Genomic DNA, 15,558 nt, shown 5'->3' on the forward strand with positions numbered 1-15,558 from the left:
GGTTTCTTTCTTGGTAGTTAATGATGCCTTTAGTCAAGAGAGAATACAGTGTGGAGGGAGATGTGTCACGGAAGGTTGTCAGCATAACTATTTTTTAACATCATATTCCATATTTTTCTGTGTTAATTTGTTGTCTTCATAGTTAACATTTTTTGTTAGTGGACACTATTATGTCTTACACAGTACATCAACTTTTCCTTGTCCACTGATCTCCAGCCTTTCCCCCTTTTTTTTTATTCCCCCATACCCTATTTTCCTCATTTTTTTCCATGTCTCTATTTGTGAAATTAGGACTGTCAGCACCCAGGATTAAGTTATTCATCCCCATGCTAAAGTCTCAAATTCAAAGTCCCACCTCTGAACACTAAACAGGAAGATGAGAATAGTAACAACAAATGTATCCTTTTCCCTGTGCACCAAAGAGGAGCTAACAGGAGATACAAACAGATAAGAAAGGCTTGTTTTAAGACTCCATTGGTCAGCCTGGACCCCCATCTTCTGTGTAGCCAAGAATTACAATGTTTTGGTACATTATCTCATCCTAATTCTACACTCAGTGACAAAGTTCGTAGCTTGAAATGGGTCACAGTAGGGATTTTTACACCACAGAAATTGGCAAAGTTTTGCACATAATTTGCTCAAACTTATACGTGACAGAACTGGGATTCATACCCATTCAGTCTGGTTGCAGAATCTGTGTTAAGTCTATGCTGCAGATGCCACCAGAGGTCCAGAGCCTATATTACTCCCCTTCCCCTTCTGTCCTTTTGAGTTTTGTTTTGTTTTGTTTTTAATTTAGCCAGGAGTATTTAGATATGGAGAATTCTTGTATTTTAATGTTTATTTATTTTTGGGGAGAGAGAGAAAGGCAGGGAGGGTCAAGTGGGAGGGAGAGAGAAATCCCAAGAATGCTCCACGACACTATCAGCGCAGAGCCCGACGCTGGGCTGGAACTCACGAACCAAATGGAGATCGTAACCTGAGTGGAAACCAAGAGTCATATGCTTCACCAACTGAGCCACCCAGGCGCCCCTAGATGTGGAGAATTCTGAGATCTCCCTGCTAACACCTCCTAACTGGAAGGACACCTCTATCTGAAGTTCTTCTAAGATGTTGACTATGCTTTCCTCATTTGATTCTGATCCACATGGTAAAGAGATCATCAAGGATAAAAAAAAAAAATTTCTTGCATTGCAAGAACCCAGAGACCTTTTGATTTTATAAATAACAAAAGGAAGGAAGGTTTTTCCTGCTATTGCTTTCACTTGATAGTCCTGATTTTAAACGTATGCCATTGCATGAATAAAAAATTCAGTTTTCCCTTAGGTAGTATTCATGAGATATCAAAAAGAAAATGCTGAATTACATAGGTAGCTCTTTAAGAAAATAAACTGCACTATTTGCATATTTTTTAATATACATGACTTGATTTATTACAAAAAAAAAAAAAAGGCAGTTAATTGCTTAAGGCAATAGTTTTCAAAATGTGGACCAGCAGCATAGCATTACCTGGGAACTTGTTAGACATGCAAATCTGCAGGCCTCACCCCAGAATCAGAAACTGGAGATGAGGCCCAGCAATCAGTGGTTTAACAACCATCCCCATCAGGGGTTCAGATGCATGGTCAAATTTGAGAACCACTGAATCAAGGTAGTATTTCAGCCTTCAAATATCACCCGGAAACCTAATTCCTAGCCCGAGCTTATACATTCTCACTGTTTGATAAAAGTGGATGTTATGATAGGACTTAAAACTCTTTTTCAATAATAAATTAAAGGGGTGCCTGGGTGGCTCAGTCAGTTGAGTGACTTCGACTCAGGTCATGATCTCGTGGCCTGTGAGTTCAAGCCCCACGTTGGGCTCTGTGCTGACAGCTCAGAGCCTGGAGCCTGCTTCGGATTCTGTGTCTCCCTCTCTTTCTGCCCCTCCCTCGCTCATGCTCTGTCTCTCTCTCTGTCAAAAATAAATAAAAACATTAAATAATAATAATAATAAATTAAAAAACACTGTCCCTTTGCAAATAAATGTTCAAGGGATATGCATCTTCCTGATTCTTCTCTTCATAGGCAGATTTTCTAGTTTTGTTGATTTCTGATGCTTAGTATATAAACAGTATAAACTGGAGAACATTGATGAGGTCTCTCCAAAAGCGGTCTCTGTATCTAGTAGATGTTTTTGAACAGCCACAGCCACTGTGGAAAGTGCTCCAGGACTGCAGGGGAAGGAATCTGGCCAGGAACTCTCCTTTCAGCCCAGAATCCTCAGCCTGGAACCTGGTAAAAAGATAAGAGCAAGTGAACTGCCTGTAAGGTCACAACAGTGCCCAGGCCTTTAAAGCTAGAGTTGCGGAACAACCGAAAATGAATGGGGCAAACTCCCAACACACAGGATTCACGACTTGCTCCCTCCTTCTCTCTCCCTCCATCCCCACTCTCAGCTGCTGACCTTGCTTTCTACTTCACAGAGAAATGAAAGCAATCAGGAAAGAATTTCCACTGCCATTACTCACAGACTACCTACATCAGTGCCTGTCTGCCCTGCCGTGTCCTCTCCAAGTTACTACAAAGAGGTCTCTGCTCCCGTGTGAAGCCCGGGGCCTCTATTACTGCACTAAGTCCAATCCCTGCTCACCTCCTCGAGGACATCTTTCCAGCAACTGCCCCCACTCTGTCCTGCTTGGCAGTTTTTACCTTCCAATGGATCATGCACATTAGCGTGCAAATATGCTATCCCTCTGCCTCTCTAAAACAAAACAAAAACAAGAAAACTCTTGGCCCCATATCCTATTCCATTTTCATAATGGATTTCTATAGCAAAGCTCCTCAGAAGAGTCCTCTGCGGCACTGTCTCCAGCGTCCTCCGTTCACTCTATAATCCGCTCCACGAGGCCTTCACCATTACCACCTCACCAGATGACCTCCCAGGGTTGTCCGGGATCCCCACGTAAGTCCAATCGTCAGACCCCGGTCCTAGGCTCTTGTTTCATGCACCTCATCTGATACAGTTCATAACTCCCTTCTCCACGGACTGTCTTGCTGCTGCTTCCGGAACAACACACTACCCTCAGAACGCAAAAATAAATATATTCTCCATGCCTTTAAGTCTGTCGGGGGGAAGACTTGGACAATACCGTCCGGAGCTCCCGGACTTCCAGATTCTCACATAAACCGGTCTGGGCAGCACCTCCCAGCCCGTTTCATGTCATGACACACACAAGAAATGATATTATCCAGCACACTGGGATAACAACAAGACAAGGCTGGTCTCAGCAGGAGTCCCCGCCCTGCAGAGGCAACCCCAAGGCATGGTGGGGCACAGGCACGCACCGAATGGCTCCAGCTGATGCTGTCTTATAAAGCAGCCCCACCCGTCTTCCTGTCTTACTCTGAAAATACAGTCATTTGATGTGCTCCGTAAGACTTCTGTCACGTTGTCGTGGTATAAAGGCACGACTTCACTCTTCTATCCTCTTTTTCTTAGAACTGTAGATGTCTGACTCCTTTACTGCAAGGACTACTGTATATCTCTTTTATATGCCCCCCTGGAATCTAGCACAGTGGTGAACACAGAATATATTTTTAAAAACTTATTACGGGGGTGGGGGGAAGGCGCCTGGCTAACTCAGTCGAAGAGCATCTGACTCTTGATCTCAGGGTCATGAGTTCAAGCCCTACATTAGGTATAGAGATTACTAAAATAATAAGTAAAACTTAAAAACAAAAAATAAAAATAAAAAATTAGAACTTACTGTGCTATTAATAATATTGTAATAACTTTGTATGGTGACAGATGGTAACTATGCTCATCATGGTGAGCATTTCAGAAAATATAAAACTTTCATGGGGCGCCTGGGTGGCGCAGTCGGTTAAGCATCCGACTTCAGCCAGGTCACGATCTCGCGGTCCATGAGTTCGAGCCCCGTGTCAGGCTCTGGGCTGATGGCTCAGAGCCTGGAGCCTGTATCCGATTCTGTGTCTCCCTCTCTCTCTGCCCCTCCCCCGTTCATGCTCTGTCTCTCTCTGTCCCAAAAATAAATAAACGTTGAAAAAAAATTAAAAAAAAAAAAAGAAAATATAAAACTTTCAGATCACTATGTTGTATACCTGAAATTAATATAATATTGTATGTCACCTATACTTCAAGTAAAAATAATAAATACATGGGGCACCTGGGTAGCTCAGTCTGTTGAGGATCCGACTTCTGATTTCAGCTCAGGTCATGATCTCATGGATCGTGGGATCGAGCCCAGCATCAGGTTCTGTGCGGACATCACGGAATCTGCTTGGGATTCTTTCTCTCCCTCTCCACCCCCCCCCCCCGATTGTATACACACATTCTCTCTCACACTCTGTCAAAAATATTCTTAAATATTTTTTTTTCATATTTAAAAAATGTTTATTTATTTACAGAGCGCCTAGGTGGCTCAGTTGGTTAAGAATCCAACTTCGGCTGAGGTCAGGATCTACAGTTCATGAGACAGAGCCCCGCATGGGGCTTAGCATGGAAGGCAGAGGCTACTAGGCATTCTCTCTCTCTCTCTCCCCCGCCCCTGCTCATTTTCTCTCCCTCTCCTTCTGCTCCTCCCCTATTCATTTTCTCTCTCTCTCTCTCTCAAAATAAGTAAACTGAAAAACAAAAAATTTTTAAGTGTGTTTATTTTGAGAGAGAAAGATCAGGGGAGGGGCAGAGAGAAAAAGAGAGACAGAATCCCAGGCAGGCTCTGCACTGTCAGCTCAGAGCCCGACCTCATGAACTGTGGTACCATGACCTGAGCCAAAATCAAGAGACAGACACTTAACCAACTGACTCACCGAGGCACCCTAAGAAAAGAAATTTTAAAAGAGTATGCATTGCATTAAAATTCAGGCCCAGATATTGCTTCAACAACATTAAGAAGTCATTTCTTAATCACCAGAAATCTTTGGACAGCATTCTATTAATTGAAAGAGGTTAGATACACCTACTTTAAAATACAAACAAAAAAGGTAAGTTCAGAACCTCTTTTACTCCTACATTCCATCACTGGAAGTTCTTCCTGACATCTAACCCAATGTTATCATCTGTATTTAAGCTTACTTTCTCTCGATTTATCCTTGAAAAGGAAGGGGTTGGGAGAAGATCAGCTCATGAATACTCTGCATAACAACCTGAGCTGGTTATGATGATGTCCTGATATCACTAGATTGCAGATGCTATTGACATTTTCCACTGCAGTTGCTATAGAAACAGTAAAGCATAGTTCAGACATAAAGCTTCTCAGAGAAAAGGTATTTCAGAAAAGCAAGGTCTAAGCATATCTCATGCAAAACCTCAGAAGTCATCAAGGCCACCAGCAAGGAAAAGAATTAATTTGACACATTGTGTTACCTCTTTTGGTGTTTATGTTGGTTTCCTTCCTTTGTAACTTATTGATAGCAAAGAAGCAAGAAGCAATGTGCCAAAGTTGGGAACAAGGAAACTTTCATTGTTCTAGGTTTGTCTTCTATTTGGGGGTGGAAAATAAACCAGGGGTGACTGCTCTCTGCCTAGGCTAGCACCCTAGAAATAAACATACTCTCCATAAAGTTGTGGAAAATGGGAACTTTTAAAAGTTGAGTAACCAAAAAAAAGAGCTCAGAAGAATTCTCACCCCCTCCCCCAGTAACCACCACAACCCCCAAAACAAGAATTACTCCTCCATAAACATAATCTTTTACTCAAAAACCTTTTAAAGGTTCAAATGTTTATTTTGGAAGACTGTTCTGCCTGAAACTCAGTTTTCACACTCAACTATCACCCACACAAAAAAATCAGTCCTTCCAGTCATGGAACCTACCTCATGTCCCTACCTCATATGCCTTTGACTGTGACAAGATCTGTCCATTCCCACCAGCTTAGGAATCAGGAAAGATCACCCTTTCAAACATGAGGGGGGGTGGGGAATGGAAAGAACAGAGAGAAGCAAACCTGGTAAGGAAGTATGTATTAATTTCAAACAGGAGAAATAAAAATAACTCAAATGTCCTTGGAAGGCAGAGTGGGATCCAAATGTTATTGCACATTTCAGTCGGAAAATTCCAATTTTAACAGCACCTGTGTAAAGATATGGTTGCCCTTTTCTAGGAAGATCAGCAATTATCCTCTGTCTGGCTATTCATAGTACAGTTCAGGAACGCCTGGGTGGCTCAGTCAGTTAAGCCTCTGACTTTGGCTCAGGTCATGATCTTGCAGTTCATGAGTTCGAGCCCGGCATCAGGCTCTGTGCTGACGGCTTGGAGCCTGGAGCCTGCTACGGATTCTGTGTCTCCCCTCTATCTCTGCCCTTTCCCTGCTCATGCTCTGTCTCTCTCTTGCTCTCTCAAAAATAAATGAACATTAAAAATAATAATAATAATAAATAAATAAAGTACATCTCATGGGTCAGCAGCATAGACAGAATGCTCAGGAGCTGTTGATAAGGGGATGATGAAATGTAGGATTTTAAACTTCGCTCTTCTGCAGATTAACTAGATCCTCCAGGTAATGCACAAGCATGTTACATTTTGAGAAGCACTGATTCTAGTCCTGGAGACTTTTTCATTTCCAGCGTGCTCCAGGGTGGTGCCTGGCCATCAATCGACTGCACCTTGAGTAGCAAGGATCTAGAGAGGCCACTAGTGTTCCACCCCGGCTTCAGGGGAGAATCACCTCAGGAATTTCAAAACGACATCATGTCCAAGTCTCTCCCACATAGACACCTGTTAACGGGGCTGGGGTGGGGTCTAGACATTAGTATTTTCCAAAAGCTCCCAGGTGGTTCTAATGAGCTGCCGGTGGATGAGATCCACTTACCTAGACTAACCCTTCATTTTATAATAATTACAACCCCAAACCGACATCAGAATAGGACGTGGTGGTTTCCCTACATTACCTCATTTGGCAGTCCTCAAAACATATCTGTAAGATAAGAGAGAACAGATACTGTTACCCTAGCTTAACAGATGAGAAGCCTGAGGACTCACAAATTCGCTGAGAGCTGCTTACACTGCACTAACTTCCAGACAGCGGCTGACTGCTGTTTCTCTGGCTGACAGTAGAGGGAAGCGGAGGTCTAAAATTCCTATACTGTCCACTATTTCCCACAGCGAGTCTTGAAAGCATTTTAGACAGCAAATCATTCATTCCAATCTCTTAAGTTTATATGTAGGGAAACTGAGGCCCAGAGATTTGTGTCAAATCACAAGATTTTAGCTGAAATGTGAACTCAGATCTCCATACTCTTGGTTCCGCGTGTTTCCCACTAACCTGCATTTCCCAGCTGTGCTCCACGGATGCCACAGGATGCTAACAGTTGTTCCTCTGAAAAAAACTTACACTTGAAGCCACCTCTGTGTTAAACCAAATTCAATACTGTCTTTGACTTCAGGACCTCCCAGCCTTCTCTGGGCTCATGTGTCTTCTGAATCTCTGTGAGCTTTATATACTATAGGGTATTTTCTCAGCTTCTTTGACTATGCAATCATATCTTTTTTTAAATCAAGTATCTTGAGGTAGCCCTATTCTAATGAGCACACTTTGAAGAAGACTGTTAACTTGGCTCTCTTCAAGGTTATTCTGCTTTAGTGGATGGGAACAATTCGTTCTGTCCCTAAAGGTGGAGCACAACTACCAAAACTAAAGGGAAAAGTATCATTAGCACCATGAAGCATCTAAAACAGCCACTTCAAGGTTGTGAGAGTATTGTCTTGTCATTTTATACCACTTTGTCCCTTAGTAGTCCATGCCTCAGACCCTCTCCCACAAAAGGAAAAGTCATTTTGATGTCCTTCTGCGGGATGGCTACTTTGTAATGAACATTCCCCAGTGTCAGGCTCTATGTGAAACACTTATTGAGGATTACCTCGTTTAATCCTTAAACAACCCAATGAGGTAATAAGGACTCTTAGTATCCCCACTTCTAAGTTTAAAAATATGAGACCTAAAGAGGTTAAGTAACATGTCCAAAGCCATACAGTAAAGAGTGGAACTAGGGTTTTTTTTGTTTTAAAGATTTTATTTTTTAAGTAATCTCTACACCCAACATGGGGTTCAAACTCACAACTCCAAGATTAAGAGTTGCATGTTCTCCCAAGGGAGCCAGTCAGGCGCCCCTGGAGGTAGGTTTTGAACCTGACACTGCCCACTGCCAGATTCAGTTGTATGATTAAGAGACCATGTTGCCACTATAAATGGTCTTTACCCCATTTATCAAAGTGTTTATTTCTTTTATGAGAGGGGGGGGGGGAGAGACTTTTTTTAATTTTTAAGGATTGTGGGGTTTAGCAAGTCTAAAATGTGCAGTGCAGGTTAAAAGACTAGAAATTCCAGCAGGAGTCAGTGTTGTAGTCTTGCATCCAAAGGTAATCCGGAGACAGAAGGAACTCGGCCATTAGCTGATTAGATGAGCCCCACCCACACTATGGAGGATAATCTGCTTTACCCAAAGTCTACTGACTTAAATGTTAGTCACATCTAAAAAATACCTTCACAGCAACAGCTAGTATCGGGTGTTTGACCAAACAACTGGGAACTGTAGCACAGCCAAGATGGCACATAAAATTAACCATCACACTGTATAACATACAAAATCATGAAAATGTATCTTGCATCCCATTAGTCAAACTTCCTGATTTTTACAAATGAGGAAACACATGGGAGAGCATGAGCCCCTCGTTATACACGTGTGTTCACAGGAGAACATGCACTCCCAAATTCCCAGAACTCTTCATAAATTGCTCACTACCTTCCAATAAAATTAGGTGGAAAAATTAAATCCTTCCAAAACACCATTTATTTCTATTTTGAAGACTTGACTAGAAAAAAAATCATCAGTCAGTTCATTTTATTACTTCTCTCCAGACTATCTCCCTCAACACCCTGGATGTTGGGACTACTTTCAGAGCAGATGGGGAGTCTGGAAATAGAAACAGCTGACACAGCTCTCCCAGAAGGTGGACTTCTTTGATCTGAAGTCCACTCCTGTCCCTCCTACCCCACCCCCTCAACCTCTCTAGTCTCGCCTCTCATGTCTCTGGCTTCCTCCAGCTTGATGCCTCCTCTCTTTTTAAGTTTTTACTTAAATTCCAGTTAGTTAACATACAGTGTAATATTAATTTCCAGTGTACAATATAGCGATTAAACACTTCCATCCAACACCCGGTGCTCATGACAAGTGCACTCCTCAATCCCCATCACCTATTTAACCCATTCCCCTGCTCAGCTCCGTTAACCATCAGTTCTCTATAGTTAAGAGTCTGTTTCTTAGTTTGCCTCTCTCTTTTCTTCCCTTTGTTCATTTGTCTTGTTTTTTAAATTCCCCATGAGTGAAATCATATGGTGTTTGTCTTTCTCTGACTGACTTATTAGCATAATGCACTCTAGCTCCAACCATGTCATTGCAAATGGCAAGATTTCATTCTTTTTTATGGCTGAGTAATATTCCAGTGTGTGTGTGTGTGTGTACATTTACATATATATATATATATATATATATATATATATATATATATCACCTCTTCTTTATCCATTCATCAGCCAATGTACATTTGGGCTCCTTCCATAATTTGGCTACTGTTGGTAATGCTGCTATAAACATCGGGGTGCATCAGAATTTTTGCATCTTTGGGTAAATACCTACTAGTGCAATTGCTGGATCATAGGATAGTTCTATTTTTAAACTTTTTTTTTTAAGTTTATTTATTTATTTTGAGAGAGAGAGACAGAGAGAGCTAGCATACGTGGGGGACAGAGAACCAGAGCCCGACACAGGGCTCAAATCCATGAATCGTGAGAGCATGAGCTGAGCTGAAATCAGGAGTCCGAGGCTCAACTGACTGAGCCACCTGGGCATCCCAATTCTATTTTTAACTTTTTGAGGAACCTCCATACTGTTTTCCAGTGGCTGTACCAGTTTGCATTGCCACCAGCCGTGCAAGAGGGTTCCCCTTTCTCCACATCCTTGCCAACATCTGTTTTTGTGTGTGTGTTGTTTTTAGCCATGCTGACAGGCATGAGATGGTATCTCATTGTAGTTTTGATTTGCATTTCCCTGACGACTAGTGATACTGAGCTTGGTATCTCCTTTTGCCTCTGGGCTTACTACAAATAAGTTCATCCCCTCCGAGACTGAAACACTCTTTCCCCTGCCCACCCCTACATATCCCCCTTGCCTAGCCAAAGCCCATTCATGCTTCAAGTCTCAGCTTAGACATATTTTCCTCAAGAAGTGTTTCCCCCAACCCTCATGGGATTGGGTTACATGTCCTTCCATGTACCCTATGGCATGCAGTGCTGCCCCCTTACATTTATTACCTGTTTCTTTATCTACAACCCCACCAGTGTCTTGTTCCACGGTACCCCCACCATTGGAGTCTGTCACAGAAAAGACATTCAATGCATATTTATTGGGGGAGGGAAAAAAAGATAGAATGAAGGAGACCGGAAGGAATTTCTGTGGGTCCTTTCTTGCACTGTGAGACTTGCCTGCCAACTAGAGACAGCCTGGGATGGAATTTGCTCAGAGAATTGTACGGTGTAGAGCAACTTTCAGGTTGCGCCTTTCAGTTGTTATGGAGTCAGTCTAGTGACCTGGCATCTGACATGCTTTGCCCTCTTTGGAATGTGGATAACAGCAAGGGGTTATCAGTGAAGGTAACACAAGGCTAAGCCTGGGTGATAGAAGCAGGAACGTAAAGGGACCCATATGAGGGATATTTCATGGGTAAATTGTACTGCATCCGTTGGAATGTGAAGGAAAAGGGTACACGATCAAAAAGTCAGAAGAATCTAGTTTCTGGCACAAGACAATGTCATCAATTCAATTCCATATGGAATTTGAGGCATTAGAAAAACATCCAAACATGCAGTTGAAAATATAAAACAAAGCCAAGAAAATCCAGAATCGTTCACAAATTTGTCATCTTTATAAAAATAGAAGTGTCAGGACTGGTCAGTAGGCAGAGCAGTGATTGCCCACATGGCATGCTTTGAAAGGGTCATCAAGAAGATTCTCCCTTCATCATATCACGCTGCCTGGAATTTTGCAATTAAAATAGTATTTTTCAGGGGCACCTGGCTGGCTCAGTTGGTGGATCATGTGACTCTTGATCTCAGGGTCTTGATCTCAGGAGCTCTCTTATTGAGCCCCACAATGGGAGTACAGATTACTTAATAAAAAAAATTAATGGTATTTTTCCTATATCATCAAATATATATTGCACATATTATATCTCTGGAAGGAATGATAAGAAATGTTGGTAACAGTGGTTACCTCCACAAAAGGAGAATTAGAAGCTTGGAGGTCAGAGATGTGAAAAAGACCTATCTTTTAGCATTTACATTTTTATACCCACTGAAGCTTTTTATCATGTACATAGATGTTCAATCTGGAAAAGAAAATTTTCCTTTTACTTTTAAAAGTTGGAATTTGTCAGTGAGTGTTGATTAAATTATATTACATCCATTAAGTGGGATAATGTGCAGTGATTAAAATGAAAAAAGCACTTTGATCCAATAGACATACTGATACAAGAGATCCCCATTTGGGTACCTGGCTAGCTTGGTCAGAGGGACATGCATGCAACTCTTGCTCTTGGGGTCGTGAGTTCAAGCCCCATTTCAGGTGGAGAGATTACTTAAAAAACAATAAATCTTAAAAAAAAAGTCCATGATGAATTGTTAGGTAAAAAACAAAATTCAGAGTGTAAACATTAAGAAGTCACCCATTTAGGGGCCCGGTTGGTTAATCCTCCAACTTTTGATTTCACCTCAGGTCATGATCTCTTGGTTTGTGAGATGGAGCCCCGAGTTGGGCTCTGTGCTGAGGGCACGGAGCCTGCTTGAGATTTTCTTTCTTTCTCGCTCTCTCTCTCTGCCCCTCCCCCACGCTCATGCACTCTCTTTCTCTCTTTCCCAAAAATAAATAAACTTTTTAAAAAGTCACCCACTTAAAAATAATTGTATTTAACTGTTCGTTAATATGTGCAAAGGAGAAAGCATTGGTTACCTTTGCAAGATGGAGTCAGAGGAAGCTTGTTTCCAAGCTATACATTTTGACATTGCTTGAAATTTTACAAGAAAATATTACTTCGTAATCAGAAAATAATATAATTTAAACCATTTCTATTACATCACAAATAGCTCAAGAGTAGATGGGGGGGAATAAACATCAGTAGGTGGGTCCAATTTCAAACCCTCTAGATGAAAACCAGGTGCATGCAAGGAGAGTTTGTACATTAAGTCAGGGAGGAGTGTCATAATACAGTCTCGGCTCACAGCAGTACCTCAATAATGTTTAACAATTGAATTTGTAATTAAACTCAATAATGTTTAGTAATCAGACTATAGAGTAGATAACACCTGTCTCTTTCCCCAGCGCATGACAGAATAGGTACTTATCACTGGGAATCTAAAAATGAGTTTCTGGCCTCGAAGCCGTTGCAATATAAAGTAACTTCACATCACCTGCTTTCTTCTCTTTATTGCTCCCAAATTACCCAATTTCCTTTCCCTTCCCCCTTGTCTTCCCAGCCCTCTTCTTTAAATTGCCTATTGCAACCACAAGAGGGCAACAGCCTCAAGCACAAAAAAAGGCTCTCAGGCACTGGTACTTGTAACAAGCAAAGGGATGATGTGGTTACAAAAATGTTATAAAAACTTTAGGGATTTCAGCATCTTGCTCTGGATATGTGTGTGACAACATTTAATATTCCATTTCAAATGATAAACAATGAGTGGGGAGAAAAATCTGTGCTGGTGAATGGAGCTAATATACTTCCCTCTCTTCCAGATGCTGGCCAAGAAGAGGTGAGATAGAAAAGAGATGGTCTAGAACCCAAGACTTAATCCTAATGTAAATTCTTGCACCAGGATGGAAGGAGAATCTCACCACAATACAACCATTGTCAATGACACCCCAGTAAATCACCAGCCTTTGGAACGCCATGGGTTGTGGGAAGTCATCACCATCGCAGCTGTGACTGCTGTGGTAAGCCTGATCACCATTGTGGGCAACGTCTTAGTCATGATCTCCTTCAAAGTCAATAGTCAACTGAAGACAGTGAACAACTATTACCTGCTCAGCTTAGCCTGTGCAGATCTCATCATTGGGATCTTCTCCATGAACCTCTACACTACCTACATCCTCATGGGACGCTGGGTGCTTGGGAGTCTGGCTTGTGACCTCTGGCTTGCACTGGACTATGTGGCTAGCAATGCTTCTGTCATGAACCTTCTGGTGATCAGTTTTGACCGTTACTTTTCTATCACAAGACCTCTGACATATCGGGCCAAGCGTACCCCAAAAAGGGCTGGCATCATGATTGGCCTGGCCTGGCTAATCTCCTTCATCCTTTGGGCCCCGGCAATCCTCTGCTGGCAATACCTGGTTGGGGAGCGGACAGTGCCACCAGATGAGTGTCAGATCCAGTTCCTCTCTGAGCCCACCATCACTTTCGGCACTGCCATCGCTGCCTTCTACATCCCTGTTTCGGTCATGACGATCCTCTACTGCCGAATCTATCGGGAAACAGAGAAGCGAACCAAGGACCTGGCTGACCTCCAGGGCTCTGACTCCATGGCTGAAGCTGAGCCAAGAAAGCCAGCTCATAAGGCTCTGCTGAGGTCCTGCTTTAGCTGCCCTCGACCCACACTGGCCCAGAGGGAAAGGAACCAAGCCTCCTGGTCATCCTCCCGCAGGAGCACTTCCACCACTGGGAAGCCATCCCAAGTCACCGGCCCAAGCACCGAGTGGGCCAAAGTCGAGCAGCTCACTACCTGTAGTAGCTACCCTTCCTCAGAGGATGAGGACAAGCCCACCACTGACCCTGTCTTCCAAGTAGTCTACAAGAGTCAAGCCAAGGAAAGCCCAAGGGAGGAATTCAGTGCTGAAGAGCCCAAGGAAACTTTTGTGAAAGCTCACACTGAGAAAAAGGACTATGACACCCAAAAATACTTCTTGTCCCCAGGTGCTGCTCATAGACCCAGGAGTCAGAAATGTGTGGCCTATAAGTTCCGATTGGTGGTAAAAGCTGATGGGACCCAGGAGACCAACAACGGCTGTCACAAGTTGAAAATCATGCCCTGCTCCTTCCCAGTGTCCAAGGACCCTTCAGCGAAAGGCCTGGATCCCAACCTCAGCCACCAAATGACCAAACGAAAGAGAATGGTCCTTGTCAAGGAGAGGAAAGCAGCCCAGACCTTGAGTGCCATCCTACTAGCCTTCATCATCACCTGGACCCCTTATAACATCATGGTCCTGGTTTCCACCTTCTGTGACAAGTGTGTCCCAGTCACCTTGTGGCACCTGGGCTACTGGCTGTGCTATGTCAACAGCACTGTCAACCCCATTTGCTACGCCCTCTGCAACAGAACCTTCAGGAAGACCTTTAAGATGCTGCTTCTCTGCCGATGGAAAAAGAAAAAAGTAGAAGAGAAGCCGTACTGGCAGGGGAACAGCAAGCTCTCTTGAAAAGTAACAACTCCTCTCAAAAGAGTGACCATGGTCAATTTCTTCTGAGGACGGATGGGCTGATTCTGGCTTATTTGTTTTCAAAAAAGACATATATCATTTTGAGCGCCTGAGGACTTTGTAAAGGCTTCAGATCTGTCACCAAAAGGGAGGAGTCACAGCTGCCACAAGTGCTGCCATATTGAATGATTCTTGTCTATGACCAAGGTCTCCTGATGCCACTGGAGTTCGCTGTTGAAGTGAGGAGACAGACTTGTGTCCCTCCACAGGGGGAGGAACACTGGATCACAATGAACAGTGAGTTAGGGAACTTCGGTCCCCTAACCTCTGCAGAGCAGCAGGGACTGGGTGGAAACCTTCCCTGTGGAAACCTGTATTCAGGTTTTGTGCAATATGTGTGTATCTGTGGGGTTGGCTCCTGTCAGTGAGAATCGGGAGACTGTAAGTCAGTGTTACCTGTTAAGAAGAGTGATATTCAACTGGCGTCTAAGACTCCATTTCTTTATAAACTGATCAGTATCATGCTGATGTTATGTGTTCTGTACTGTGGTATGTTCTTCTGTCCCTACATCTGAGTGAAGCTTTCACAACCGATGCCAATTCCTGGTACCCACTGAAACCCTGCTGGTCTCCATGGAACCATCCTTTCCCCCAGAATCCTGGGTCTGGACTGAAACCTGATCCCACCCAGTCAGATAGAGGGGCCTCTACTCTGCTAATAAAGAAGATCAAGCCTCTGCAGCTGTTTTAGTTTCTACCAATGGGATTTTTTTTCCTTTCATCTAAACAGATATTGTGTATTCTATTTTGTGACTATTTGGGCCTATTTATTCATGCTCTGTTCATGCATAAAGGTCTTCTCTGGGCTATTTCATCACAATTCTTTTAATTGTTTTCAGAGGCCTTGCTTTCTAATCTCTTCACAAGGCAAACCTGAGGCAAACTGTAGAAAACAAATTTGGTTTCACTCCATGCTTTTGAGCTTCTTCCAAAACTCTTTTGCCAGCCCCCAATTTCCCTCATCCAGAGGCAATTCACAGCCAGGCTCAAGCAGGTCACCGTGCAGCCTCCAGCCAGAAGTGCTATTTGGAGG

General features: G+C 43.0%; 1 protein-coding gene across 1 annotated transcript in view; it reads left to right on the forward strand.

The window, feature by feature from the left end:
- CHRM5 (cholinergic receptor muscarinic 5) overlaps positions 1–15,558 on the forward strand; it is a 96,355-nt gene extending 80,797 nt beyond the window's left edge. Inside the window, exon 2 of the mRNA XM_003987304.6 lies at positions 12,786–15,558. Within this exon, the coding sequence (XP_003987353.1) occupies positions 12,867–14,465 (1,599 nt within the window). The 5' untranslated portion in view covers positions 12,786–12,866 and the 3' untranslated portion in view covers positions 14,466–15,558. The remainder of the gene's footprint in view (positions 1–12,785) is intronic.

The sequence above is a fragment of the Felis catus genome, chromosome B3 (assembly GCF_018350175.1).
Source record: "Felis catus isolate Fca126 chromosome B3, F.catus_Fca126_mat1.0, whole genome shotgun sequence".
In the NCBI taxonomy this organism is placed as follows: Eukaryota; Metazoa; Chordata; class Mammalia; order Carnivora; family Felidae; genus Felis; species Felis catus.